The sequence below is a fragment of the Lontra canadensis genome, unplaced genomic scaffold (genome assembly GCF_010015895.1).
Source record: "Lontra canadensis isolate GAN:19392208 unplaced genomic scaffold, GSC_riverotter_1.0 scaffold41, whole genome shotgun sequence".
NCBI lineage: Eukaryota > Metazoa > Chordata > Mammalia > Carnivora > Mustelidae > Lontra > Lontra canadensis.
The window spans coordinates 1,316,356-1,342,787 of NW_022631035.1; the positions used below are offsets into that span (position 1 = coordinate 1,316,356).

A 26,432-nucleotide genomic window follows, 5' to 3' on the forward strand; every position below is an offset into this window, starting at 1 on the left:
GACGGTGGGGGTCTGAGGGCTCCAGCAGGGGAAGATGGGGGTCTGGGAGCAGCAGGGAGGTGGGAGTCTGGGGGCTCCAGGGGGTGAGGGTAGAGTGGAGGTGTGGCCACCGCGTCTCCCTTGGTCTGCGCACAAGGTGACGGGCATCTGGGCTGGCCGCAGCGGCAGCGCCCACGCTGGGCCGCACGTGAGCGTTCACGCAGTGGATGGGCGCCATCCAGCGGGCGCTCATGTGCACCGACGGGCTGGCCACACACCTCGCCCGGCTTCCGCTTGGCTCCCTGTGCCGGCGCACAGGGGGCTCTGGGCATGTCCGGGGGCCCCCGCCACACCCTGCCCTGTAGCCCCCAGCCCTAAGCGAGGCCCTCATGGGGTCTGGCAGGGAGCTGGCAGCACAGCTGTGGGTGGACATCCCAGCTGGGTGGAGAGCCCGTCTGGGTGTACAGAAGAGTGACACCGAGGCCTCTGGGGAGACAACCTCTGCGAGAGTGTCGGCTCTGCTCCTGGCAGCACTGAAGGCGCCGGCGACGGGCCACGGGGAGCATTATGTGTCAGGGAGATAAGCGGACAAGCCCAGAGAACTCTGTCAGGTTCTTTCTGCAAACATGCCTGGCTGGGGGTGCTCCCTCCAGGAGGGGATCTCCTCAGGGGCCCCTCGAGGTTCCTGCTCAGGCGGGAAGGAGGGTCTGCTGGCCTGCATGGGGACCCCACGGGCTCTGGTCCAACACTCCCCGTGGGCTGGCACAAGGCCCTATGCCTGCGCCCTGGGGTTCTTCCGGGTGCTGGGAGCCCAGGAGCCTCTCCACCTGCAGGTCGGCCCTGGGGCAGGAAGGACCAGCACCCTAGCCCTCAGCCCTGGGGAAACTGCAGGGTACATGTGGGTCCAAGGCCTGGGGACGGTGTGATCAGCCTCAGACCACCTTCCCTGGGCCCGCGTGGGAGCGGGTCAGGGCTGAACACCTACAGAGAAAAACACAACCATCCCTGCTTTCCCAGTTAGCCACCAGGCCCCAACGGCCTTGGCATCCTTGAGGGACACCCCTCAGTCCCCCCAGGGCACTGTGAACACCATGACCAGGGGATGTCACTGACGTCCCAGAAGCTGAGGACCGTGTCCCCTGCCAACAGCTGCAGGCGGGGCCAGGGTGGGGGGGGGAAGCAGTGGGGGCCCCATGGTGGGACAGCTGAGCTGAAGCCCACAGCCCGACCCTGGGCCCTAGCAGGCTCCCAGAGGCTCGGGTGATGCTCACCCTGCAAGGACGGCTCCCTCCTCCGCTGCTGGATCTCCAGGTCCGCCAGCTCACTGAGCAGGGCAATCCCGTGAGTCCCTGAGCAACAGGGTGCAGGGGCTGTGCGTGGGGGCCCTGGGGCAGCGGCAAGCTGCAGGTCCCGCGGGCCGATGCCCGGCAGGTCCCCCAGGTCGATGGTGGCTGCGACCAGGGCGTCCAGGCCCAGGAGTGCCCTGGGCAGGTGGCTGCTCCTGCAAGCTGACCCCTGGCCCTCTTCCTCCTCCAGCTCGTCCTCCCGATACTCAGCTCCCTCCTCTGAGCTGGCTTCCCTGGGGGCCTGCTGCTTGCCAGGGGGGACCTCATCGAGGGCGCCGGGGCTTCTCTGCTGCTGCAGGGTCTGGGGACCGGCCCCCGACGAGGGCCCCACCGCCTCACCCCCCTCCGCTGCTGCCCCTCCCTGAGTAGATTGAGCCTGGGCAATGGCCTCAGGGCCCCCTCCCTCGAGGAGGGCCCCACATCGCAGTTCTCGAAGCCCCTCCAGTGGGCTGGGGTCTGCTGCCTTCCCCAGGGGTCCCCGCTCGGCAGGGTGGGGGGTGACGGCAAGGTCCTGGTTGGCCTCCCTGGCCCCTGAGGACAACCCCGGCTCCTGTGGGCTCTGGGGGCTTCGGGGGGGCAGCTCCCCGGGTGGGAACGTCCTTGCTGGCTCAGGCTGGACCCTGGGGGCTGCAGTTTGCATAGTTTTGGGGTCCGAGAGGTCAGGAGAGTGCGTGCTGGGGGACAGGGCGAAGCCCGAGCTGGCCGTGGGGCAGGTGTAGCGAGGAGGCAGGCCTGTGGAAAGAGCAGGTGTCGTCAGGGGGCAACTGGGGGTATGGGGGGCTCTGTTCTAGATGGAGAGAGGGTGGCCTCAGATCCCTGACTCACAGCTGGGAGGGAGGGTCCTCAGCCAGCCCTCGGCCTCTGCCTTTGGAGCAGGTAAGATAGGAACAGGGAACACGTTACATCGAGGGGGGCTGAGAGCCAGACTTGGGGCTGTGAGCCGGTCCTGCATCTGGGCCCAGCTCCTGCCACCGTCCCCGGCAGGTCAGATACTTTGTCACTGGTGGCCCCCACTGCAGGCCAGCAGAGCCCGTCCCTCGTCCTACCCTGCCTGCCGGGAACTGGGGAGATGTCAGAGGACGGCGGGGACTCTGAGAGCTTCTACCACGGAAGGACTGTGGATGGGGAAGGAGAGAGAGAACAGAGCACAGCAATGGCGCCCTGGGCCCTACCAGGGGCCTGGGGATGGGAGGGCACCCCTGCAGGGGCCCCACGAGGTGGTCCCTCAGTTTGGCCCTGCACATCCACAAGTGGGAAGAGGCCTCAGAGTGGAAGGGGACGGGCCAAGGTCAGCCCAGCGTCCGCCGCTCTCACCTGGTTCCAACGTGCTAAGGTCGGCTCCAGCCCGCCGGCTCTCCCCACTCGTGCCCTCGGAGCTGGGCAGCTTGGAGCCAGGCCCAGGGCTGGCCGAGGGGCAGAGAGATAAAGTGCACGGGATGCTGGGGCGTGGCGGTGTCATGGGGCGGCTGGCGGGGGGCTTCGGGGTAGGCGAGTGGCAGCAAGGTGACAGCTTGGCAGGGCCTATGGTGGCCGGGGAGGGGGTGCCCTTGGCTGTGGGGGTTAAGGCAACTGGCTTGTGGGCAGACTTGGGGGTCTTCTCCTGGGCGGGCTCCTCCAGCTCCGGGAAATGGTCCTCAGGCTTCCGCTGTCGGGGTGAGGGAGAGGCTCAGGGCGCCATCCCGCGGGGTGCGGGGGGGAGGGGATTCTGGGGCCACGCTGCACCAGAGGGAGGGAGGGAGCACTGCGTCCCCGCTGGGTGCGGCCTGGAGCGGGTACCTGGCCGGGAGCTGCCCGCTGCTGCTGCTGCTGCTGGAAGGCGTAGAGCTCTTGCTGCCGCAGGAGTTGGGACCGCGAGTACACTGGGAGCTGGCTGGGGGGCTGCACATGTGAGGCGGGGCCCCGGCCCCCGTACATGGGGGGCCACAAGGAGGCCTGGTCCATGACGTCGGCTGTGGGCAGGGCCAGAGGAGCCATCAGACCCAGCGAGGATGGGATGCGGGCAGCCCCCCAGCCACCTGAGGGCCTCACCCTCCACCCACCTGCTGTCCCTCCTCCCTGGCAGCTCCTCTACCCGCCTGCTTGCCTCCCGGACGGTGGCCGGGGGCCTGCCCCGCCTCCCCGTCCCCCTTGAGGGCTGCTCCCTTCCTCAGACCTGCTTCCAACACCTCCGTGTTCAGGCAGCCCCCCCAGGAGGCTCTTACCAAGCGTGTGGGGGGCGGTGTGGGGGGTGGGCTCCGAGGGCAGGATGACGAGCTGTGCAGGGCTGTCCTGGGACAGGGGGAAGACGGAGGGCATGGAGCCTGGCACAGAGGTGGAGAAGCCTGGGGGCAGGTTCTGGTGCAGGGCAGGGTGCCCAAGGCCTGGGGACACAAGGCACAGCGGTAAGGCAGAGTGGAGTGGGGAGCCCAGTCTGCCAGGCCCTGAGCTCTCGGGCCTCCCGCACCATGCCAAGGGCCGCTCAGCCCCACGCCGGCCCTGCCCCACGCCCGCGGACTGCCCCCTTGCTTGCCGTCGGAGCACTGACCGTAGGAATGGCCCCCCATCCACAGGGAGGGGCTGCGGGTGCGGGGCAGCCAGGGGGGATGGGCAGGGTGCGGGTGGGAGGCCGGGTCCCCACCCAGCTGGCCAGTCTGCAGGGAGGATCCACCGGCAATCATGAGGTGCGGGGCCAGGTCACCGGGGCAGCCGCCCGACGGGTGGATCCGGGAGAACTCCAGGCGGTCCTTGTTGTCTCTGCGGGTCACGGCGGGGTGGGGGGTGTGTGTGGCGGGGCTCAGCACGGCCACTGGCCACCCAACCAGCCCTTCCACCCCATCCTGTTGACATCAGCCTTGGAGGGAGGGGCTTGGAGCCTCAGGGGGACAGCCCAGGATCAGGTGGGCCTTGGTGGTGGGGGTTCTCCATCCCAGCCGTGGCCCTGATAGCGGAGGGAAAGTCAGCAGAGCTCCCCCACCCCCAACAGGGCAGAAACCCCAGCAAAGCCTGGGGACGGCCCATCAGGCCGCTCTGTCCCAGAGCGGCGGTCCTGCTCGCACCCGGATGGCGGCCAAAGTCCCGTCCTTACGGCAGCAGCAGCTCCCGGCCGGCAAGTCCCAGGCGGTCCTCAGGCAGCCGGGCCCTTTCCTCCTCGGCCTCCAGGTCCAGCGCGGGGGTGGGGCGGGGCGGGCCGCCTGCTGCACGGGGAGGAGAAGACAGAAGGCTCGAGGGTCCGGGTGGCTGGGGAGCCGGCGGCTAAAGCAAACAGGGACCCCGCTTCGAGCCACGGGGGCCGATGAACAGAGGGACAGGCTCTGCTGACGGCCGGTGCAGGGCGTCGGTGGCCCCGAGGGATGGGGGCGGGCGGGTCAGCCCAGCAAGGGACGGGACCGCCGACGTGGGGAGGGGACAGCAGGAGAGCCCAGGGCCCATCCCAGCTAAGCTTCAGACGGGCACATGAGGGCCGGGGAGCCCCACTCCCCACCTCCCTGCCCACCAAGGGGCCTACCTTTGAAGGCAGGGGCTGCCCGGCCCTGCCGCCCGGTGTTGGCGCCGTAGGCCGTCTCCGGCCGGCTCACCGTGTCCTTCTGCCGGGACAGGGCCACCGCGATGCCCACGGGTGGCTGCCTCACTTCTGCATCGCTGTGCGGGGTGTCGTGCTCCCGGCTCCGGGCACAGTCGGGCCTCTCGGCCTCACTGGGGGCCTGGGCAGGGCCTTTGGGGACTGGGAACTTCATCTCCTGCTGGGCACAGCTGGCCTTGAGACCGCCCAGGCCCACGAAGGGCGCCTTCCGGCCGGCGACCAACGCTTGGCTGCTGTACTTGAGCAGGCTCTGCATGGCCGAGACCTCGTCGGGTGGCGCGGGCAGGTCCTGGGGCAGGAGGCCGGCTTGCTGGAGGCTGCCGCTGAAGGGGTCCAGGTAGGCGCCGCCCTTACGCTCCTCGCCCACGGCCATGGCGGCGCCCTGGCCCGACTGGATGCTCCACGGGGGCAGGTGGGGCCCACCGTAGCCCAAAGAGGACAGTGCCAGGGACTTGCGCTTGGCTTCAGCCCCGCTGCCGCCCCCTGGCTCCCCCTCGGGGGTCACCAGGTGCTGCTGATGCCGGATCCGGGCCACCTTCTGGGCCCCAGGGGGGCCTGCGGAGGTCTTCTCTAAAGTGCAGCAGGCCTGGGGGACCTTCCCCCCCAGTGGGTCGGGGTGACCTGGCCGGGCACAGTCCTGCGAGTGGGCGGGCAGCTCGAAGTAGCCACTCTTGTCCAGACTACGTTTGGGGAGCGTGGGGAAGGGCGTCTCGGGGCCTGTGCTGTTGAAATACTCCAGGCCCTTGAGCCGGGGGTTGGGTGCAGCCTCAAAGCCCCCAGGCCGCCGTTCGCCCTTGCCCTCGGCCTTCAGCTGGGTGTAGGAGACCCCGTAGGGCACGGCGTGCTCAGGGCCCAAGGCGCCATCCAGGTGCCGATCTTTGCCCTCACCTGCCACGGCACAGGCCTCAGCGGCCTGGAAGGGGCGGCTCTTCTCAGCCAGGTGTCCCACGGAAGGCACGAAGGTGGGCCCGCTGGCCTTCAGGTCTCGGGGGACTTTGTCCTGCAGCGGGCAGAGCCCGTCAGGGCCCGCGTGCAGCTGCAGGCAAGGGAAGGAGCCTGCGGCCGTGCTGAGGGGAGGGGGCGGCCCGGCGGGCAGGCCGGACGGCACCGTGTAGGCCACGGCGTGGTGCAGCATCTGCCGCCTCTCCAGGCACTCGCTGAAGGCCGGCCCGGGCTCTGCAGGGCCCGCTGCCTCCTTGGCGCAGCGCCCAGGGGCCGCCCCCGCCACGCCGGGCCGCACCAGCATGCCCCCTGCGCAGCCGGCCGGTGCGGCCTTGCCCATCTCACCGTTGAGCACCTTGGTGTTGAGGAGGCAGGAGGCGAGGTGCTTGGGGCGGCCCTCGCAGGCTCCGCGGGGCGCGACGCCGCCCTCCTTGCAGTGGCCGTCCGCGGGCACGGGCAGCCCCAGCTTGTGCCGCTCCTTGCTGCCGTCCTCCTCGGCCGCCGGCCGCTCCTTGCCCTCTGCGGCCTTGCCGGCCTTCTCTCTGCCCAGCAGGAAGCGGTCGAACTCCTTGGCCCCCTTCTGTAGGGGGCCAGCCTCGCCCCGGTCGCGGCTGCAGGAGCCAATGGGGTGACCGGGGGCGGCCCGGGCAACGCCGGGGAAGCTGTGGTTGGCAGGCAGGAGGGTGGGCTGGGGGGGCAGGTAGAAGTTATCTGCGTGCCAAGAGAACTGAGGTCACTGGGAGGGCTGGGCCGGGGTCAGGAGAAGTCAGACCCCCCCCAACACAGGCTCTAGGAGCCTCTCCCCGCCAGCAGCTGGCAGCGACCCGCAGCGGATGTTGCCGTGAAACCACGTGCAGTTCTCCGCGCTCGCCACGCGTGAGCGCCCACGTCAGAGCACGGAGCCCACTCAGGCACGCGACTGCCCGCCTGGACTCGGGCGTCACCCCAAACTGAAGCTGCGCTTCCCCTGAAGGTTCTCACGGGCGTGCAGCCCCCCGGAGACAGGAGCGGCGAAGGGTCCAGACCCCCGCCCGCTGCCCAGGAGCACAAGTGGGGGAAAGGCAGGAGCACGTGGCAGAGTGAGAACCGGGCGGGTCTTCACAGCCACTGGAGCCTTAACACCGGGCAGGGCGCTGACCCGCCGCCGTGGGTGGGCTACATGGATGGCGCGCACGGCAGGAGAGAGCCTGCGGCCTGGGGACCGCACATGGATGACCTCCAAGCGCTGGGCTCTGACCAGGTCCCCGTGAGAGCTAAGACCCCCCAGGACGAAGTGAGGCCTTGTCTGATGATAGGCCCCTGGCTCCTCTGCACGGTGGTCACCGTGGGCACCTCTGCCTGGGGCTCCAGTGACGGTTCAGACCAGGAAGTGGCCCCGGCCAGCCGTCGCTACTTCTAGCCTGCTATCGGCTTTCGACAGCCCTGCAGCTCGAGGTCCCTCCAGCAGCCCCGGCCCCCTTGCTGGGCTACGGCTTGCTGTCCAGCCCGGGCCCTGGGCCAAGCCGGCCATACCATCCCTGGGGGTCCCTGGCCAGCCTTGGGGACACCCACTGCTCCCAGAGGGAGGGCTGGGCTCCTGTCTCCGGGGAGCTGGGGGGCCACCCTCTTGCAGCCAGCTGGGGTGGCAGACAGGGGAGGGCCTGGAGCCCAGAGGGGGCAGACGAGGGAAACAAAGAAACATTTGGAACTTGTAAAACTGTCCTCAGTCGCAGAAGTTCCTTGTCAATTTCCTGCTAATTAAAACAAGGGGGAAGAGGGTAGCCTGGGTGAACCCTAATTAGCTTGATTTCCGAAACCCAAATGTTTGGATGGGACGCTGCCACAACGCTGAACGCCAAGAGGCCACCAGCGCTCGGGATGCCGGCGACCCACGGCTGGAGGGGAGTTTCTGGGCTCTGGTTCAGCCCCTACAGACGCCGTCAAAACAGCTGCACATGTGGGAGTCTGGGGGACCAAGCCCGGGGCTTGTGGGGGGCTGACCATGCCCTGGGTATGGGGCGGGGGGCTTTCCTGGCCCTGTCCACCACAGGCAGGGTCTCATCTGTGTCAATCCCCACCAGCCAGTCCAGGGCGGGGTCAAGGCCGCGGCTTTCCGGACCTTGGCCACCCTGCCAGGCCCAAGGCAGCAAGATACACCAGTGTCCTAGAACGGGAGGCTCTTCGGGAGAAAGGGCTGGGGCGGGGGTAGAAGGACACGAGGGTTGGCTGAAACCTCACTCCCAAATCTGCCACGCTGGGGTCGTCTCGCTAGGGTCCCCTTCCTTGCCTGAGACCGCTCTGGCACATTCTGACCTGACCACTACCTCCTGAAACCCTGCCCGGCTTCCTGTCCACCACGCCGTGGGCCTGCAGGGGCCTCCTTGGCCTCCATGAGAGCCCCAGTCTCAGGGCTCCTGGGGCTCCCCCGAGGTGCGTCTATCCTCACCCGGGGGCTCCCCTGGCACCGACCCCCACCACGTGTGCCCAACCACCTCCTGGATACCACTGGGAGAGTCCTTCTGTGTGGGAGGTGGCCTCCCCCCTTCCCCTCCTCCACAGCTACACCCCTCCCAGGGTCTTGTCACGGATGGGGGTTCATCTAGGACCTCCTGACCCTCACACACCAATTCAAGCTCGTGTCATCAGAAACACGTAACCAAACCAGCAGTCTCCCTGCCTGTCTCCTGGGCACCAGCCCAGAGAGCCCTTTCTAAAACCCAAATGAGAGGCCAGTCCCCTCGGGAAAACTCTGCAAGACAGGCCACGAAGGCCTGCAGCCGCTCCCCATACCTGTCCCTTCTCTAGGGGCCACACCTCCCATGGCCTCCTTGATGGGGTTCATGCCCTGGACATCGGGCCTTTGCACAGCGTGTGTGCGTGTGCGTGGGACAGCTCGCATGCACATGCCCTCCCCACCCTCCAGGATGCCCTGCGCCCCAGACCCCAGCACGGCCCCAAGCCAGCACTTGCCTTTTTGGGTTCCATAGAAACGATGTTGCCCATAGAGAACATTGCTGTTTCCATGGTGATCCAAGTGGCTCATGGGTAGGAAGGTGGATGCCAGACCCCCCGAAAATCTGGGGTACCCTGGAGCTAGGGAAGGAAGGAGACTGGCTGCAGAGGCAGGGCCAAGGCCCTGGCCCGCTCCAGCCCTGACCCCAGGGAGGTGAGAAGCAGTGGTCGGCCCAGGGGCGACGCCCTGCCAGGCTTGGTATGTCGTCTGCCGGTGGGAAATCAACCCATCAGCACACCGCATTAGCTCTGGCTAGACCCACACCATCCCTCTGGTGCGGTACAAACTGAATTGCTGATGGGCTGAGAGAGGAGGGTGGATGGTGGAGGAGGGGCCCGTGGTGCCTTCCCCAGCTGCCCACGGCGGCATGGGGGCTCCGGGGCCGGGCAGGAAAGTGGCCCTGGAAAGGCACCCTGGGAGGACATGCACATCAGACACGGCCTCAACTCCCAGCCAGGACAGCCGGGGCCAGATGCCACCTTGGCCTGCGCCATCCAAGCTACCGGGCAGCTCCGGGGTTGGGCGGTCCACACTCTGGGGCTGGCGCAGTCAGGGTATGGCCAAGGCCCATCTGGCTGGAAGCTGCCGGCCCTGTGGTGTCTCCGCTGCCTGGGCCTCCTCTGTGCTCTGAGATCTACAGAGGGAGCTGGCCCCCAGCCCGGAGACCCTCCCTGGCACTTCTGAGTCATGCCTGGCAGGCCCCTCTCTGTGCCCCTAGGGCCTAAACTGTCCTCTAGGCCTGGCCCTGTCCTGCCCCGAACAGGAACGCCAGCCACACCCTGTCCCCCATCCCCCACCCCCGCCGGTCTTGGACCTTGGGAGTTCCGGCCACCTGGTACACACGCACTGCCCCCAGAGGGATGAAGACAGACAGGAGTTAAGCAAGGCCTGGGAGGCCCTTCCTGGACCCCTGCCCCGGCCAGGCCCAGCTGTGTCTGCGGATGCCCAGAGTCTCCAGGCACCTTGAACGTGGCTCTTCACCGCTGGTGATTCCCGACCTGGCCCAGCAGGGAGGGGTGGCGCTGGGGACCCGTACTGGGAAGCCAGGTCACCTGCTGGGCCAAGGCAGGAGGACGCAGTCTCACTCTGAGTCGCACTTTGAGCGCACGCTCTGAACACTTTCTCCGTGGAAAGCTCTGCAGGAGTTTCTCTCGGGGACACCGGGATTGTTGTCCCTGGAGGGACCGGCTCCTGGAGCAGCTTTCCGCCCTTCTGGGTGGCCTTGGCTGGCGAAGAGGGAGCCGCCATCCAGGGGCTTCCCCAGAGAGGAGCTGCTGCGGGGCCCTGCAGACAGCCGTCCCGGAGGGCAGGAGAGGCCAGGTCCCCAGGCGAGTGCCTGTTGTGGCCGACTCCGGGAGCCACACGCTGGGGGCTACATGCTGGGGCCGGGGGGATAGCTGTACCCCTCAGAGTGCGTCACGGGGGAGTCCCTTCCTTCTCACTCGTCCATTGTTTCCCGAACTGCACTTATGACCGAACCCCTCTGCGGACCCAGTGAACATTTCTTGTACTGGCTGGTGGCTGGGCACTCCATGGGGTACCCTGAGGGAACCACCTTTCCAGAAGGGGCGGGGTCAGAACCACAGGACAGTCCTCCAGGCCCCCATGCCCTAGTCCTCGGGCCGGGACATTGGCTCATGGCCTGAGGTGGGCCTGGCGGGGCTGCGGGAGGGATGGGGGTGGAGGGTTGGAGCCGGTGGGGGGGGGCGCAGCTAGACTCTGGGTCAGTGCTGCGCCGCTGCAGCTGCACAGGTGTGCGGGGCAGTCCGCAGCTCACCGTGAGCGTGAGGGGTCTGGGAAGCCCCTCGCCAGGCCTGAAGCTAAGGGGGAGCCGTGCTGCCCCAGGGCAGGCTGAGAATGGGTTGCGAGGGCAGAGCTTGGACTGGAACACGGCCAGCATCGAATGGGAGGCCTCCGGAGCCCCCGCCGGGATCAGGCCCCCCTCCAGACCCTAATGATGCCACCGGAGGTTCTCTGGCCTAGCGGGTCTGAGGTGAAGCTGTGGAGTCTCCTCCCCCATCCCCACAGAATGTTCTAGGCAGATCCCACAAGCTTGAAGCACCCCACTACACCAGCCCCATCTGCGGGCTCCAGAACAGTCCAGACAGAGGTGTCCCTGCTTAAGGCTTATGTCCCCAGGCTCATCCGAGGGCTCGGGAAAGGTGCCAGCCGCGCCCCCGGCCCGTCCCCTTCCAGCCCCTCCCGCGGAGGCAGGGCCGGGGCCGCAGAGTCCAGCCAACTGGCCTGGTTTGTGCGCAGAGACGCATCTGGGACAGCTGCTCCCCAGATCACACTCAGCTCCTGGAGGCCCTGACAACAGCCGCGAGCGGGCCGGAGCCGGGAGCCGCGGGGCGGGGGCCGGGTGAGGGGAGAGGTTCAGCCACCACAGCTGTCCCCTTTTAATTGGCTGTTGTTAAATGTTTTACGGGCCTCGTTTTGGTAAACAGAAGTCTGTAAATTCCTCCTGCCCAGAACCCGTTTCCCGGGCGTGGACCCCCCCTCCGTGACCCCTGGGGAGGTCTGGGCCTGCTGCCCACCCGCTGCGTGGCGGTGCTGTGAGGGTGCCCGCCGTGCGCAAACCTGTCCTTCCGAGCTGGTGGCCGTCCAAGCGCAGGGGCCCCCTCCCACCCCCAGCTTGCCCCTCGGACACCCCACGGGGGAATTCGGGGGAGAAGGAAGAAGCAGCAGAAGGGCGCGCACCCGGGTGGGGGAGGGGGCTGCAGGGGATCGGGGGCAGGGGGCCTCCTGGCCCGGACACAGAAAGGTCCCTTTCTTTCCCCCAACACGACCATCCTCTCTGACCTGAAGAAAAGAAAAGCCGATTTTACACAGCAGCTGTACTGAGGGGGCACCAGCCAGGGCTGCCGTGGCTGGGACCCACGGCCGGGTCCTTGAAGGGGCTATGCGGGGGACAACGTGGGGGCTGTGGTTGTCAGTAGGGCTCGAGGCTCGAGGCGCAGGGAGAGGGGAGGGTGCTGGACACCAGGAACCCAGGACCAGAGCTCCTCACATCCAGACCCCTGCAGGGGACAGCGCGGTTTGGGACCTCCTTCCCGGACCCCTTGTACCCCTTGGGTTTGGGGCTACTGTGACCACCTTAAGGGACAGGGGGCAAATGTGTGTAGAGAACAGCCCAGGGTGGGGGGACCAGGCCCCAGACCTGTCACTGGGCGCCTCATGACTCCACAGGATGGAGGACACCCTGCACCCTGCCCCTGCTGCTCTGAGCCACAGGAGACTCAAGCCAATCCTATGACATAAGGGACAACGGGGCAGAGGGTCAATGCTTCACCCAATGGGGGCAATGAAGCAGACAGAGTCAGGCCCCGGGCAGGGGCAGCACCTTCCAGGTCCCTGGGCTGCTGGTGGGCAGAGCGACCTCACACTGAGCCCCCTCCCGGGATCCCCTGGGCCTTTGCTGGCTGTCCGGGGAAGTCGGGGGTGCTGGAGGGACATGTGGGGAGTGGGCAGCCCTCCCACGTAGGGGCTGCCCAGAAGGCAGGGTCTGACGCCCAGAGGGGATAGGAAGATAGGCAGGGACACTTTGTAGGGGACACGGGCAAGAACTATGGAGTGGGGGGCTTCTCCAGACCCTCCCCCAGTGAAGAGGCAGGTACCTGGGAGGACCCAAGGTCTGTTGCAAGCTTCTGAATCAGAGAGGAAGGAGGGGGGCCCCGCACCCCCATGTCTGCCCTCCTCTCCGAGCGGGGCCACTCAGACCACCCCACAGCACCTCCCTGCTCCTGGGTCTCACCACACTACTTCCCCAGCCCCCTGACCTCCCAGAGACCACCCTCCTGGGAGGCCCCGGGCCCTGGTCTCTCATCTCTCGGGAAGCCAGGTCTGGGGTGTGGGGGCGTGTGGCCAGGCAACCAGAGGACTGGGGCTCTCTGGGGGAAGCTGCCCCCCAGCCCAGGCCCACAGAGTCCAGTAAACTCTTCTGGGGGCCCCGGCCACCTTCCCTCCCCCAGGGTTCTGCCTTTCTGCAACAGACGCCCTGTTCCCCAGGCCACCCTGACAAACAGCAGGCTGTCTCCCTGGAGGGTGACCCCTCCCCTATCCCGAGCTCCAACTGCTGGAAAGTTCTCACCAACTATCACGCCTCGAGCTGTGGCTGCGGGCCACCAGGAGGGTCCCAGTGTCCGACCCCGAAGGCAGCTCCCCACAGCACGACCCTGGAGGGCCGGCTCTGAGGAACCCAACTGCCCATCTGGCCAATCAGAGGCCCTGTCTCCTCTGGGCCAGACCACTCTCGGAGACCAGGGTTCATCAAGGGTCAGGGCCTCCAGATGGAGCCCCAGCGGATGTCCCACTCCCACCTGTGGATCCCACCTGCCCAGGGACACTCCTGCCACACAGGCCCAGCTAGGGGTCCTGGCCCCATGACTGGACGCTGGCTCTCTCCTGCATAACACCCCTCTCAGGATGTCAGGGGGTTCCAAGTGTGGCACGCAGGTCTACTAAGTGACAGCGACCCCCCAGAGTGCTGGGTTAAGAAGGATTCTAAGGGGCGCCTGGGCAGTTCAGGTCATGATCTCAGGGTCCTGGGATCAAGTCCCGCATCGGGCTTTCTGCTCCCCCCTCTCTCTGCCTGCCTCTCTGCTGCTTGTGATCGCTCTCTCTGTCAAATAAATACATAAAATATTAAAAAAAAAAAAAAAGAAGGAGTCTGAGGTTGCAGCCACACGCACCTTGAGTGCCACGATTGACTAATAACCTCTGCCCTGGGAAGGGGGGGCATGGGCAGTGAGCGGGAGACGTGCCACCCTTGCTCCAGTATCTGGGGAAATAGCCTCGCAACGGCCCCTCCCCATGTCCTCCCAGCTTCCGACCAGAGGCCCCCTCACACTCGGCGGTCGGACCCGTGGCTGTCCAGGCTGGGCTTCCAGAGGGAGACCCTTTCTCCAGGATGGAGTCGGCTTTGGAAGCTCAGCCCTCGGGGAGTGTCCATACCTCGGCCTCCCACAGCTGGGGTTGGGGCCTAAATGTGGGCTCGTGGTGGTTCCAGGTTCATAGCATCTGTTAACGTCCCGGTTCAGGTGCCCCCCGCTGCCCAAGGCGCAGGGCCTGGCAGCGCCAGTCTGGTCCCAGGCCCAGAGCAGTGCTAAGAGCTGGGGGGAAGGTGCCAGGCCCTGCGCCTTGGGCGGCTCTGGCACGAAAGCAGCGGGCAGCCTGCCCGGGATCCAGGCAGTTTGCAGACAGCCCGGGCTCCTGGCACGTGCTGCCCCGAACATAGATGCAGAGCTCCCTCAGAGAGGGGTGGGGCCTGAGGGCCTGGGAGGGCTGGGGGCAAACTGGCATGACCCCCATAACCTTCACTGAGATCCCCCAGGACAACCCTGGCTGCTCGGAGGCCCACCAGGACGGCCTACTTGCCCTCTGGGGGGCTCCAAGCCCCAGGGTTCGGGTGGCTTGGCCATAGGCGGTCATCGAGCCTAGAGGATCCTGGGGGCCACGAGGACACCCCAACCCAGCCCCACCTACAGTTGTGCCTCAGGTCGTCTGCCCGGGCAGTGACATGGGGACCTCTCCCCAGCCCAGATGGTGCTGTCCTCACCCGTGTTCCCACTACAGGCATCAGCCCAGGAAGTGGCCGAGGCCCCGGCCCAGCAGTGGACAGCTGCTATGGGGGACAAGGCAGACAGAGGGGTCACCGGCAAGCGCTCAGGGAGGCCGCTGCGGGGCACCCGCTGGCCAGCAGGCTGTGGGAGACTGTATCACGCTGGGTCAGGAGGGCTCTCCCGGTCAGCCGTATGCATACAGGGCAACAGAGGCCCGGGGGTGCCATGGCTCCCCCGCCTTTCGGGACCCACTCTTGAGCAGTGAAGGTGACGCCTGCAAGGGCCGGGACCTTGGGGCTGGTCCAGCAGGGTCCTGAGCAGCCCCTGCCCCCCACGGCTGCCCGGGCACACACACTGGCTGGGTCTCCGCAGGAGCTGGGAAAGGGGGTGCCCATCTCCGACACGAGGAAGGCGGAGGGAGCCAGGGCTGGGGGGACCTGGGGCTGCCGAGGAAAGGGGAGGGGTGGACAGTCTAGGCGGGGCTGTCTAGACTCAAAGCCCGCCACGCACTTTCCCCGGCCTGTTTCCTCCCCGTAGGACGGGTGAAAAGCTGCCCACCTGCCACGGTGTCACTCAGAGCAGTGAACAAGGCAAGTGCCGTCCCTGGGCCACGGTCAGCACAAAACGCCATTATCCTGAGCACACACGTGTGTTCCCGGCCTGACCTAGAGCCAAGGACAGGCCCTGGCCTCCCGCCCTCAGGGCCACCTGCGGCGGCAGGACCGGGAGCAGCGCAAGGCAGGCTGATGGGCAGAGTGACCCTGCCCGGGACTAGCCTCGCAGGGGTCAGGCGGGGACCTGTGCCCTCAGCAACCAACTGCACAAGTTAGGAGCCACGTGGAGGAAGCCTGCCTGCGAGCCAGACTCGGGCCCACGGCAGGGGCGGGGCGGGCGGGCAGTAGGGGACTGGGACCCGCAGGGGACAAGGACCAGAGCAGGGTGCAGCCAGGGCCAGAGGACCCCGTCAGGGTCAGGGAAGGCCACGAAACAGCCCCAAGGACGCTCTGGAGGGGGTCCGAGGTCCGCAGGAGACAGGCCTCCCTGATTTCCACGTTGGGCCCCGAGGAGCTGGGGCCCTTCCCCACACTCTGTCCTCAGATCTCAGAGCGGCCAGCCGTCCTACAAGCCACCCCCTTCCTTCCAGCGGGGGCCGGGGTCAGGAAGGCAGGGTGAGGGCGACCACAGACACGGGCAGTCGTCAATGGCTCTGTGGGGTCAGAGTCCCAGGCCATCAGGGAAACTGAGGCCAGGAGAGGGAGAAGGAGCGGACAGGGTCGGCGGAGAGGGGCCGGGGCTCAGGACAGAGACCCGCCTCATACAGCTCCTCTCCATGGCTCTGGAACACACGCTCTGGGAGGCAGGATGGCCGGAGGTCCCACTGAGGTGGGGGGTGCCGGGCGACCCTTCTGCCCTTGCACAGACATGCTCCAGCCTCCCCCAGCGTCTGCAAGGGGAAGCTGGGGGGCTGGGAGCATCAGGGAGCACCCACGGGAGGCTGGCCCAGCCGCGGGGGAGAGCAGTAGCCGCCTCTGCTAGAGAGCCCACTGGGGGCCACTGCGGTGGATGGCACAAGTGCCTGCTTCCTCCCACAGCTCCCCGTCCCGGTGGCACGAGAGACCACAGTAGCCTGTGGTGTGCAGCATCTGGGGGGCCCGCCCCTCCCCAGCTGAGCCCCCAGGAACAGAATCCCCTTTCACCGGCCCTGTGGGTGGTCCCAGCCCGCAGCTGGGGGTGGGGTGGGGAGAGAGGGGCCAGGCTCCATGACAATGGGACCAGCTGTGCTGGCCCCCCCCACACTGCTCTGACCCAGGGCAGGCTTGCTGGACACTGGCTCACCCCTGCCCCCACTTCCGCCACCCACTCCCACCCTAAGCCTCAGAGGGGAACGTCCAGCTTCTGGCAGGTCCCTTCCTTTGGGCGAGCCTAGGCGGCCAGGAGGCCTGAGGGCTGGACCGCCAGGCCCTGCCCCAGGCCAGATGTTCCGGGCGGCTCCTCCAGCCCCAGCCTCCCCTGCACCCAGCTGCTCTGCCAGGGAAGCAGGAAGCCTGACGGCTGCCCCCCAGATGGCGAGCCAGGTCCCCCAACAGAAAAGTGGGCAGTCCTGCCTGGAGCTGGGGGTGCCGTGGGGTCCCTTGGACCCCTCCCCTGACTTGGCCCCCACCTGCCGCTCTGTCCTGGCCCTCCTGGCCTTTCAGGAGCCCAGCCCCGGGCCAGCCCCCGACCAGGGAGGGGCGGTGAGCAGGCTCTGCTGGGCGCCTGCCAGCCTGCCCAGCCTGGGGGCGGCGGAAGGAAGCAGGACGAGGGTGAGAGCCAGCCCTCGAAGCAGCCCGCCCAGGCAGCCCACCATGCCTGGCGGCCCCCGCTCTCCGGCCGTGTCGCGTGCCCCCCGCCCGCCTCACCCCCCTTCTCTCCGAACACACACGGCAGAGAAACAGGCCCCGGCACGCGGGGAGCCAGCTGGCACCCAGTGAGACTAGCAGCCAGGCACTGTGCCAGGGCAGCCCGCCAGCAGGCGCTGCCACTCGCTCCGGCCCCCCCCACCGCCGGCCTTCACGCTCCGAGCTCCGGCGAGGCAGCCGGCACCACGTGGCCTGTCGGGGAGCGAGGCTGCGGCAGGCAGACAGGCAGAGGGCGGAGGGCAGGGGAACCCCCGCAGGAAGGAGATCCCGAGGCGGGGCCGCTCCGCGGACAGCGGAGAGAAGGGAGGTGGTGAGGGGGTAAACTGAGGCACGGGCCTGGCTGGCGTAGGTGGCTGCACGGTCCCCAGGACACACACACACAGCAGCTTCCCTCAGGTAGGACCCAGCAGGTCGGGGGTGGGGGGCACTCTCCCCTTCTCCCCTCTCCCGGGCCTCGGCCTCGGGCTGCTCCGCACACGCCCCAGCTTTGGAGGCCGGCTGGCTGGTTAAGAGGCCGCCTCCTCTTCTCCTCTGTCCTCTGCCCACCTGCCTTGCCCACGGAGCCCCTCGCCCTGGCAGGCACCAGGCGGTGGGCGTGTCAAGCCCGAGCAGGTGCAGGCCGTGTCGGGGTGGGGGGGCAGGGGGCGGAACGGACAGACCTCAGGGCCAGCCTAAGAGGGAGAAGTGCCCTCAGGGTGCTCTAGCCCTGACCCCTTCCCGTTGAGGCCGGCCCTGCCTCAGAGAAGCCTCTGGAGCACACAGGGCAGGGTAGAGGCCGCAGAGGCTGGGGCAGAGGCTGGGGGGCCCCACCCCCGCCAGGTAGCCGCCCCTGGGGCCGCAGCTCGTCTCACGATGCAGCCGTTGGCTCAGGGGAAGTGAGTGGCGGGAGGCCGTTGAGGGCGCTGTTTGCAGGCTGCCTCCCTCCTGCCTTCCCTGCAGCCCCCCGGGGGGCAGGACAGGGACACCTTCTCCCTGGGCCCCAGGGCAGGTGGCGCTGCCCACAAACCGCCCTCCAAGCTGACAAGGTCCCCAAGGGTGACACAGGGGGGTGTCTGTGCCTCCTGGAGCAGAGCTGCCGCCCGGACCATGGGCCCCCCACCCCCCACACGGAGGGGAAACCGAGTCAGCTAGCCGGGGAGCACCCGTGCACCTGCGGCTGGACCTGGGTGCAGCATGGCCGTTACTTCCTTATTTGGAGGTGGTCCCCCGTGGCTGCTGCAGGCCTCCCCTGCCTGACCCCCCCCACACACACTCGGCCGCCCTCCTCCCTCCCACAGACATCCTTCCCAGATGCTCCCGCCAGGGCTGGGAGCTCGCCTGGCAGACACAGAAGGCAGAAGGGCTGGAGGGGCCCGGAGGAGAGGCACAGAGTGCCTGGGGCCCACCCACAGCTGCCAGCCAAGCCTCCCGCCACCCCCACACCCCCACACCGGGCATCGTAGGGGCCAGGGGTCCCGCCCTGCCTGCCTGGGCCACCCGGCCTCCCCTCTGCAGGGAAGGAGAGCGGCTCCTTATCGGCCGGCCGTCATGTGCACTCCGCACGGCGCTTACAGCCCAGATTATTTTAACAACTGTCCCTCACTTGTCACCTGTCCTGTTTGGAAAACAGCCCCTTTCTTGTTGCACAAAGAAGTTTCTCTGGCTCTCCAGCCGTGCCGGGTGCTAATCTCCCGGCCTGGAACACGGCGGCAGGCGCGGTGTGTGGGTACGCGCTCTGCAAACGCCGAGCTTGCCGCCCAGCCGTCCCTGAGTTACGGCGGCGCCGGTGCCAGGAGCCGAGAGCCCTCCGTGCCCGCTGCCAACTGCAATTACCTCTCCGCGTGCCAGCCAGCGCCGCCGGCCTTAACCCTTCCGGGGCCGCACAGGAGCCAGCAGGCACGGGGCTCGGCTGCTCCCGGCGTCGCCAAACCAAGGGGCTGAACAGACCGGGGAGAGCGGGGGACGCTGCGGGGAGCCCCAGAGTCCCGGGGGGGGGCCGGGCCCATGGCCCATGTGCCTCGGGCTGTGTTCCACGGGGAGGCCAGGAGCCTGGGAGGGACTCTGCTCCCGGCCAGGCCCGCAAGCTGGCGGGGTGAGCATGTTGACAGCTCTCCCCTCCCCTCCCCTCCCTCCCAGCTGGCACATCTGGAGCCCATACCGCTCTTGAGTCTGGGGAGGTGGGTGCAGCCCCAGGCAGAGGGTGCAGCCCGGCCCCGGCCTGCCCAGCTGTGTTCCACATTTCCTTGGCTCTCTCAGAGCCCTCTCGGCCGTACCACCTTCCCTCCCTCTGCTCATCTGTGGTGCACATCTGGCCAGGACCACTGCTTGGTGCCCCCCCCAACCCGTTTCCAACCAATTACCATCTCCCCCATGGGGCCTTCCTCGGCAGGCCACAGCAGGGGAGGGAGCCCCTCTGCTCACGCCACCCACCCCCCGGGCTTACCTTCGTGGGAGTGGGAGAACCAGATCTGGGAGGTGGCAGGGTGGGAGGCCCGGTAGGCCTGCTCCGAGGGGGCTGGGTTGGGGCCGCTGGGGTGCGCGGGGGCAGCTGAGCCCAGGCTGCCGGTGAGAAAGCTGCCCATGAAAGAGGAGGCCGGAGAGTTCCCCATCAGGCGGCTGCCGGCTGTGGACACAGGGGGCAAAAGTGAGTCTGAGCAGAGCTGCCCCGCCGGGGAGCCCTGCCCCGGTGCGGACTCTCGAGCCCCCTACTCTCTGTCCTCAAAGAGCCCGGAGGTCACCGGCAGGAGAACCCACCCACCCAGGCCCCCGACAGGCACACTTGGGGTCCGCTGCCTTCCCGTGACTGTCTACACTTCTGCCGCCCCCCAAGCCGGATGCCGAGCACTGTGCCCGCGGGGAGCCAGCTGCTCAGCGAGAGTCCCCGACTCTCCCAGGCCATGGTCCCCCCGCCACGGCCGACCTGCCAGACTGCTTTGCCCATACCTCCCAAGAGAGCTCCAGTGTCCCCCCAGGCCCCCTGCCCGAGCCCCGTGGGCCCCACGGCCTCGGCCCACCGCACAGGCAGCACGGGGGTGGAATTGGCCTCTCCCCACAGTGGGGTCCTCGACCTCCTGCCCCGTCCGACAGGCTCCTCAGCCCCGTCCCAGGTGAGCGACACTGGAACGAGGGCCACAGAGCCAAATGAGAGAAGCCCGAGGAAAAGGCCAGGACCCGCTTTTCAGAGCCACGGGGGGCTCTCGGTGTCAGGCCCCAGCCGGGCTGGCAGGCGACCGCACGCAGTCATTGGCCTCCCAGGAAACCTCTGCGCTTCCGCTGGACGCCAGCCTCGCGGCCCTCCGGGCGCACCTGCACCCTCGCCACTGGGTCTCCCCTCTGCCCAAATCCAGAGGCTGCGGCCAGGCCGAGCGGGCCTCCCGGGATTTGCACGCCGACTGGGCATGTGTGTTCACAGACCACTCGCAGCCCCGGGTGCCTGGCGGGTGGTTTAGGGCTGGGCCGGGCGGCCCCCCGCTCTGGTCGCACCTGGTCCCCTCTGTTCCACGGGCCGTGAGCCTAGCCTGGGACCATCCCAACGGACAGGGAGCCGGGACCTGGGGGCTCACCACCCCGTGGGGCTGAGTGCAGGGGCCCGGTGGGGCTCGCAGGGGCTCGGGGGTCCCCGTCGGCAGAAGGCCCTGTCCCAGGTGAGTCAGGGCGGCTGTTTCCCAGCCTGGGAGGCAGGGGGAATTTGTGACTCCTCACCCAGCCTGGCCTGGCCCTGGGAGCTTCCCAGACATGGGGTGACTCAGCACAGAGGAGGCAAGGCCCAGAGCAGCGGTGAGGGAGGGACTGCCCCGATGGGGACCCTGTTGGCCTCCCACCCCGCCTCTGAGTGAATGGGACATCACTGGAGCAAAGGGGTCTTCCCTGGGCGGAGGCCACTGAGGCGGGTCTGTGAGCACTGGCGGGGGACGGGGCTTCAACCTGACCTCTGTGGTGGGTGTCAGGCTGCACGGAGACCCCGAGACGACCCAGGGGCAGGGGACGAAGGTGCCCACGAGCCAGGGACTTCCCGAACCGCAGGGCTGGGACTGCCATGGGCCGCAGCCAGACCACAGGCGTCCAGCCAGGGGAGGGGACTCTGGGCTGGGAAGGGAAGTGTTGGCCTCCAGAGGCCGTGGGTGGAGGGGCAGGAGTGGGAGGGCGGCCTCTGCTGGGCTCTAGGGACCCTGGGGGGGCCATGCCTGGGGGATGAGCAGGCCTCTTCCTGCCTCGCCCAGGCCAGCCCGAGTCTCCCAGGGCTTCCCACCCCCGCACCCTCCCAGGGAAGTCCCTCCCACCCTGCTCCTCCCGGGACCCTGGGAGGCAACCGAGTCCAAGACTTGGGTCTGGATGAAGGATTTCTCCAGGAGCTCAGCCTGAGAAGCCCGCACCTTGAGCTCTCCCACACCGCGGGGGCGAGGCAGAGGGCCAGACCTCAGGCTGGGCGGGAAATGCAGCTCAGAGTCGCATAAGGCCCTCTGGCTCTCGGGTCCAGGGACGCCGAGGCTTGGAGGTGGGTCCCGCACAGGGTTGCCCGGGCCTGGGTGCTCCCACAGAGGCACCAAGCAAACTCTGAAGACCCACCCCAGGGGTCACCACCTGGGGCCAGGACAGACGGGGTGCAGGCCTGAGGCCTGGGGCCGGTCTGAAGCCGAAATCTGGGTTGAGCAGGTGCCAGGACACCATGGCCCGGGGTGACGGATCCTGGCCTCGGCTGGAGACTCTCGGGGTGCCCTGCTCTGACACCATCCCGGCGGGGGGTCGCACTGCAAGGGGTGAGGGGGAGGGGCAGCACCTCGGCTCAGCCAGCCCAGGGTCTCGGCTCCACAGGGCAGGAGACATACTTCCCACTGAGCCAGAGCCCCCAAGCCTGGGGCCAACCTCGCCCCACACGCCTACCTCCTGACCAAGGGGTGGGGGGACCTTCTTGGGGATCCTCAGAGAGATGGCTTCTCAGAATCCAGAGAAGTGACACATGCCTCAGGGAGTGAGCCATGGAAGGGGTGGGACAACCTGCCAGCCCAGCCCCTCCTCTACCCTCTGGGGCCACCCCGCCCCCCTGATGGAACCCTGCTGCACCTGGTGGTCCCCGGCCTGGTGGGCTGGTTCAGACCATCCACCTGGGGGGCTTCTCCTCTCTTTCCCTTTCACGTTGAAAACAGAGGAGGCTTGTCATACAAATGTGAGGCCTGTACCTTCACTGTAAAGTGCCCTCCAAGAAGGAAGCAGGGGTCACTGGAGGCCCCTGGCCCCAAGGGCACACCACAGTGCCCTTGCCCAGACGCAGTGCCACGGGGGCTTCTGGCACCCCCCACTGCCCACACAGACACCCTATCCCTGAGCCACCGTCACAGACTCGCTCCTAAATCCCCAGTCTGCAGCACCCCCCGATGCGCAGGCCAGTGCCCTGGCCCGAATCCTGTGCCGTGGGGCTCCACACTCCTTGCTCGGAAGTAGCTGAAGGTCTGGCCGGCCTTGCCCGGGGCATGGTGGGGGCTGTGACGATGGGGGGCGGGGGGGCAGGGAGTAGGGTGATGAAGCCCCCCACCCTAGCTGGCTCTCAGTCACCTCCTCCTCCAAGGAGCCTGGAGATGGCAATGTGCCTGGCCAGCAGGGGCCTGGGCTGACCTGGCTGCTGCCTCCCCAGCCCCTCCCGCCAACCAGTAGCCGGCCCCAGACAGAGCGTGAGCTGAGGCGGCCTGGGCCTCGGCCAGGGCTGAGCCTCGAGGCCAAGTCTGGCCGGGAACTGGGCTGAAGGCAGGGTCCTTGCCCACAGACTGCCGTGGTCACCGGCCCGGGAAGGGACAGTGGGAGCCCGGAGCATCAGGGAAGGCCAGAGAGGTGCTCGGTTAGGACACCCCTGCACCCGGCTAGGACCCCCAATCCTAGAGCCATTGGCACCGGCCCCTCTCAGACCAGGGGCTCTACAAACCTCCCATTAACTGCTTTCATGCAGCTCACCACGGGGCATCTGGACTCCATGGTCCCAAGGACCTCTGCTGGGGTTTGAATGAGGCCTGTCCTCTCCAAGGCCTCCCCATCCCCTCCAGTGTGCATGGTCTGATCTCATCGCAGATAGGGTACATGTGTAGAATGACTTCAGGAAAGGGGCCTGGACGTGGTGCGAGGTGTCCATGGGCCCAGAGACGGCCCATCTGTACTACAGGCCCCCAGTGCCTGACGGGCCCCAGCTGGACACAGGGCTCCTGTCCTGGATCCAGCACTGCCCAAGCTCGCCTAGTACCCCGTGGAGGCCTGGGCGCCGGGCTGGCTGAGAAGACGGCCCAGGGGCCAGGGTTCCTGGGAGGGCCTGCTGACACCCCCCAGCAGCCTGGCTCCTCAGGCACAGCCCCGGCCCTGAGCCCCATCTGACCCCACATCCCAAGGCCCAGACGACCTGGACTATGGCTGTGGCGGCTGTGTCCCTCGTGGCGGCCGGCCCAGTGGAGCCAGGCTTGAGTGACCATTGAGCCCCGCCTCCGCCCACAGGCTGCTGCGCAGAGAGGCTGGCGGCCGGCGAGCTGCGTCGGCCCTGGCAGAGGTGGCTCCGTGTGGCTCGGACAAACAGCCCAGCTGGGCCTTCCATGGCTGATCTGTTTGGGAGGCCTACCTGCCAGAGCACAGTTGCAGCCGGGGGGCCCCCATCTAGGGACCACGGAGACTGACCAGCAGCAACACGGGGTTTGGGGTGCCAGTACACCCTAGGCCTGGGGACTCGAGAGGCCAGGTGCCCACAGTACCACTGTACCCCCCCCTCCGTCCAGCCCCCACCTCCGCACCAGGCTGTCCTATGGTGGGAACACCAGGAAGCCTGTCTCCTCTCTGTGACCCCAGGCTGATGGCAGAGGGAGCAGAAGATGAGGGAAGACGGGCAGACAGAAGGGGCTCAGAGAGCTGGGCACAATGAGTATTTTCGTTGTCTTGAGTAAGCCGTGGGGAGAGCCGCCTCCCTTTCTGGAAACCCAGATGTGCTGCAAAGGAAAGGCCAAGATGGCTGCAGCCCCTCCTGAGAACCAAGCCCTTCCTGGAGCCCAGCCGAGCTGCCGGCACGCCACTCCCTGGCTCTGTATCCACCAGCTCCCACACTCCCGCTCACACCTGCTCGGGCTCCCCACCGCCCCAGGCCCTGCAGGGCTCCCCAACTCCCCTGGGACCATCCCTGGGTCTCCCCCAGCACACCAGAGGCAGCTGAGACACTGGAGGGACGGGAGGTCTGCCTAGGGAACCAAAGGGCCCCTTTGTGCCAAGCCAGGCCCGGAAGGAGCTGTCAGGAAGAAGAGGCAGGAAGGACAGGCAGCCCACGGCAGGGACCTGACCATAGCCCTCTCGTTCCAGGATGGGCGCAAGAAGGAGTGCATCCAGCTGGTGTCCGGCCTCAGTCCCTCATGGACGATGACGGAGAGGACTCGGCCTAGCCTGCTGGAAAGCAGGTGGGGGGAGGGGACAGGGATGGGGCGCCCAGGCCCTGGAGGGAGGGGCCGCTCTGGGACTGCCCCTGCCAGGAGGCCCACAGTGCCACACCACAGCCCATGGAGCTGCTCTGGGTGTGCTCGAGTCTGGAGGCTCCGTTTCTAGATGCACCCAGGGAACAGTCCCGCGGGGCTGGAACCCACCACCAGCCCAGGCGTGAGACGATGGCGGGCACACACGCACGAGGCAGCGGGGCAGCAGAGGGATGGTGTGCGGGCACCCGTGTGGTGTCTGGGCCTGGCTGCGTGGCTGGGAGCGTGCGCATGTGGCTATGGGTGCACACGCCGGCGGGCTCGGCCCGCACTCTGGGTACAGGTGTGGACACGCGGCTCTGAGCGCGCATGCGGTCGTGTTCTTGTGTGCGGGGCCCGGGACCCACCTCCCAGAGCTCGACGGCCACCGAACAGGTCCCTTCACCGGCTGGCACCCGGGAGGAGGCTCCTGGCCTTTGGTTCTGTCTGCGCCGCAGGGTGCCATGGGAGGGGAGCGCAGGCGGATTGGCTGCCTGGGTCCTGCCCACCTCCTCCTCCATCCCGGGAGGTGGGGGTGCGCCCTGGCTCGGTGGTGATGGGAGGGAGCCCTAGTTGGCACCAAACTATCGCTCCCGCGCCCCCAACTCCCGCCCCCAAGCTGCTCAGCCCTGGCCGCCTAGACCTGAACGTGGCTCCGGGGGTCGTGGGGTGCTGGGGACAGCTGGCAGGCCACGTGGCCAGGCCTGCCTCCCCACGAGCAGCCCACCTTCTCTGCCACGGAGAAGCGGCTTAGATTGGCACAAAGCCCTCTCTGATCGGGGACACCCCCCTGCAGGGCCAGCCTTGCTGTGCTGCCTCTCCAGGACCCACGCATCGTCCAGATCTGGGGAGGCCCCTCCGGCTGCAAGCAGGCAGCCCCCGGATGTCGGCCTGTCCAGCACCATTCCCTCACCCGGTCTGGCCAGACCCAAGCCCTGCCCAGCCTCAGGGCAGCCCTCTGCCACCACGGCCCTGGGAGTCCCCAAGCGCCCCTCCCAGCGACCGCAGCTGCTGTCCACAATCCGAGACGGTGGCCAGACAAGACGAGGAGCCTGAGACAGGCACCGGGAGAAGGGAGGGACAGAGACAGGAAGCAGGAATGTGAGGCCACGGGGGAGCCTCCTGGCCCGCCCAGCCCTACAAGGCGGAGGCAGCCCAGGGTGAGGGGCACCCGCCCAGAAGCACGAGTGTGTCACATGGGAAGCCCCTTTCCAATGGCCCAGGAGAACCTTCCAGAAGCCCGGGTTGGCCCAAAGGCAGCGGTTCTCAGGCCATAATAGGAAAATTCTGTGGTTGCCGAACCACCCGGCTGACAAACTGGAGGCAAGATGACAGGGGAGGCCCAACCACCAACAGCCCAGAACTAATAAAAGAAAAGGAAAATCGGATATAAGTCTGGTTCTTATTAAAAGGGTAAATTTAGCCCTTTGGCTGGGCAAAGGGGCCGCCCTCGGACTCGATGCTGAGAGTGACTCAGAAGGCCCCTCGGCCAGGGGGTCCAGGCAGCAGCGGCCAAGGGCCACCCCCTTGTTGCTCGCCCCTGCTCTCCCGAAGCCTCCCTTCCCTGCACACCCTTGCTGGCAGGCAGCCAGCACCTCCGCCTCCAGGACACTCCCAAGGGCAGGAAAGCATTGGGGGGCATGGGGAGGTGACCAGGGCTGGTCAGCACCACCCCCGCATGCCCAAGCTGGAAGAGTGGCCTCGGCCTAAGCAAGGCAGCTCCCTTCCCACCATCTTGAAAGAAGCCAGCTCCAGGGAGGTGGCCGCTCGGGTCTAGACGCTGGTCTTCTGCCCCCTTGTGCCCTGGGCCCGGGCCCCCATGCCTTCCAGCTTCCCCTGGACCTGCCCTGTGTTAGCTGTGGTCAGACAGAGGCCCAGGCAGGTCTGCTCACAGGGTCTGGTCTGAGTGGTCACGCCGGCACAGGATGGACCCCAACGGAAGCCTCCATGCCTGAAGGGTGAGGAGTTTGCCCTGCTGGCCAGCCCTTCCCCGTCTGCCAAGTGGACCCGGCCCGAGTGTCCTGCATGGGCCGGCGTTAGACCGCCGTCTGGCAGGCGTGAGCTTCCTCCCCCTGCCCCAGCATCCCCTGCAGCTCCCACCTTGCACCCTGCAAGGCCCGGAGGTTGGGCTGGCTCGGGTGGGCGTGAAGTCCCCGCCCGAAGACGCCGAACGAGGCTACAGGCTGAGCCAGCCCCCTGCACCCATACCCAG

General features: G+C 67.6%; 1 protein-coding gene across 2 annotated transcripts in view; it reads right to left on the bottom strand.

Moving 5' to 3' along the window:
• The window catches only part of BAHCC1 (BAH domain and coiled-coil containing 1), a 54,248-nt gene that overhangs the window by 12,515 nt on the left and 15,301 nt on the right, over positions 1-26,432 (bottom strand). For both annotated transcript variants that reach the window (XM_032870404.1, XM_032870403.1), the window contains exons 2-10: positions 19,201-19,380; positions 8,776-8,898; positions 4,810-6,537; positions 4,390-4,498; positions 3,850-4,058; positions 3,527-3,685; positions 3,102-3,274; positions 2,640-2,970; positions 1,251-2,057 (exon numbers count right to left, since the gene is read on the bottom strand). In XM_032870404.1, the coding sequence (XP_032726295.1) occupies positions 1,251-2,057; positions 2,640-2,970; positions 3,102-3,274; positions 3,527-3,685; positions 3,850-4,058; positions 4,390-4,498; positions 4,810-6,537; positions 8,776-8,898; positions 19,201-19,380 (3,819 nt within the window). The remainder of the gene's footprint in view (positions 1-1,250; positions 2,058-2,639; positions 2,971-3,101; positions 3,275-3,526; positions 3,686-3,849; positions 4,059-4,389; positions 4,499-4,809; positions 6,538-8,775; positions 8,899-19,200; positions 19,381-26,432) is intronic.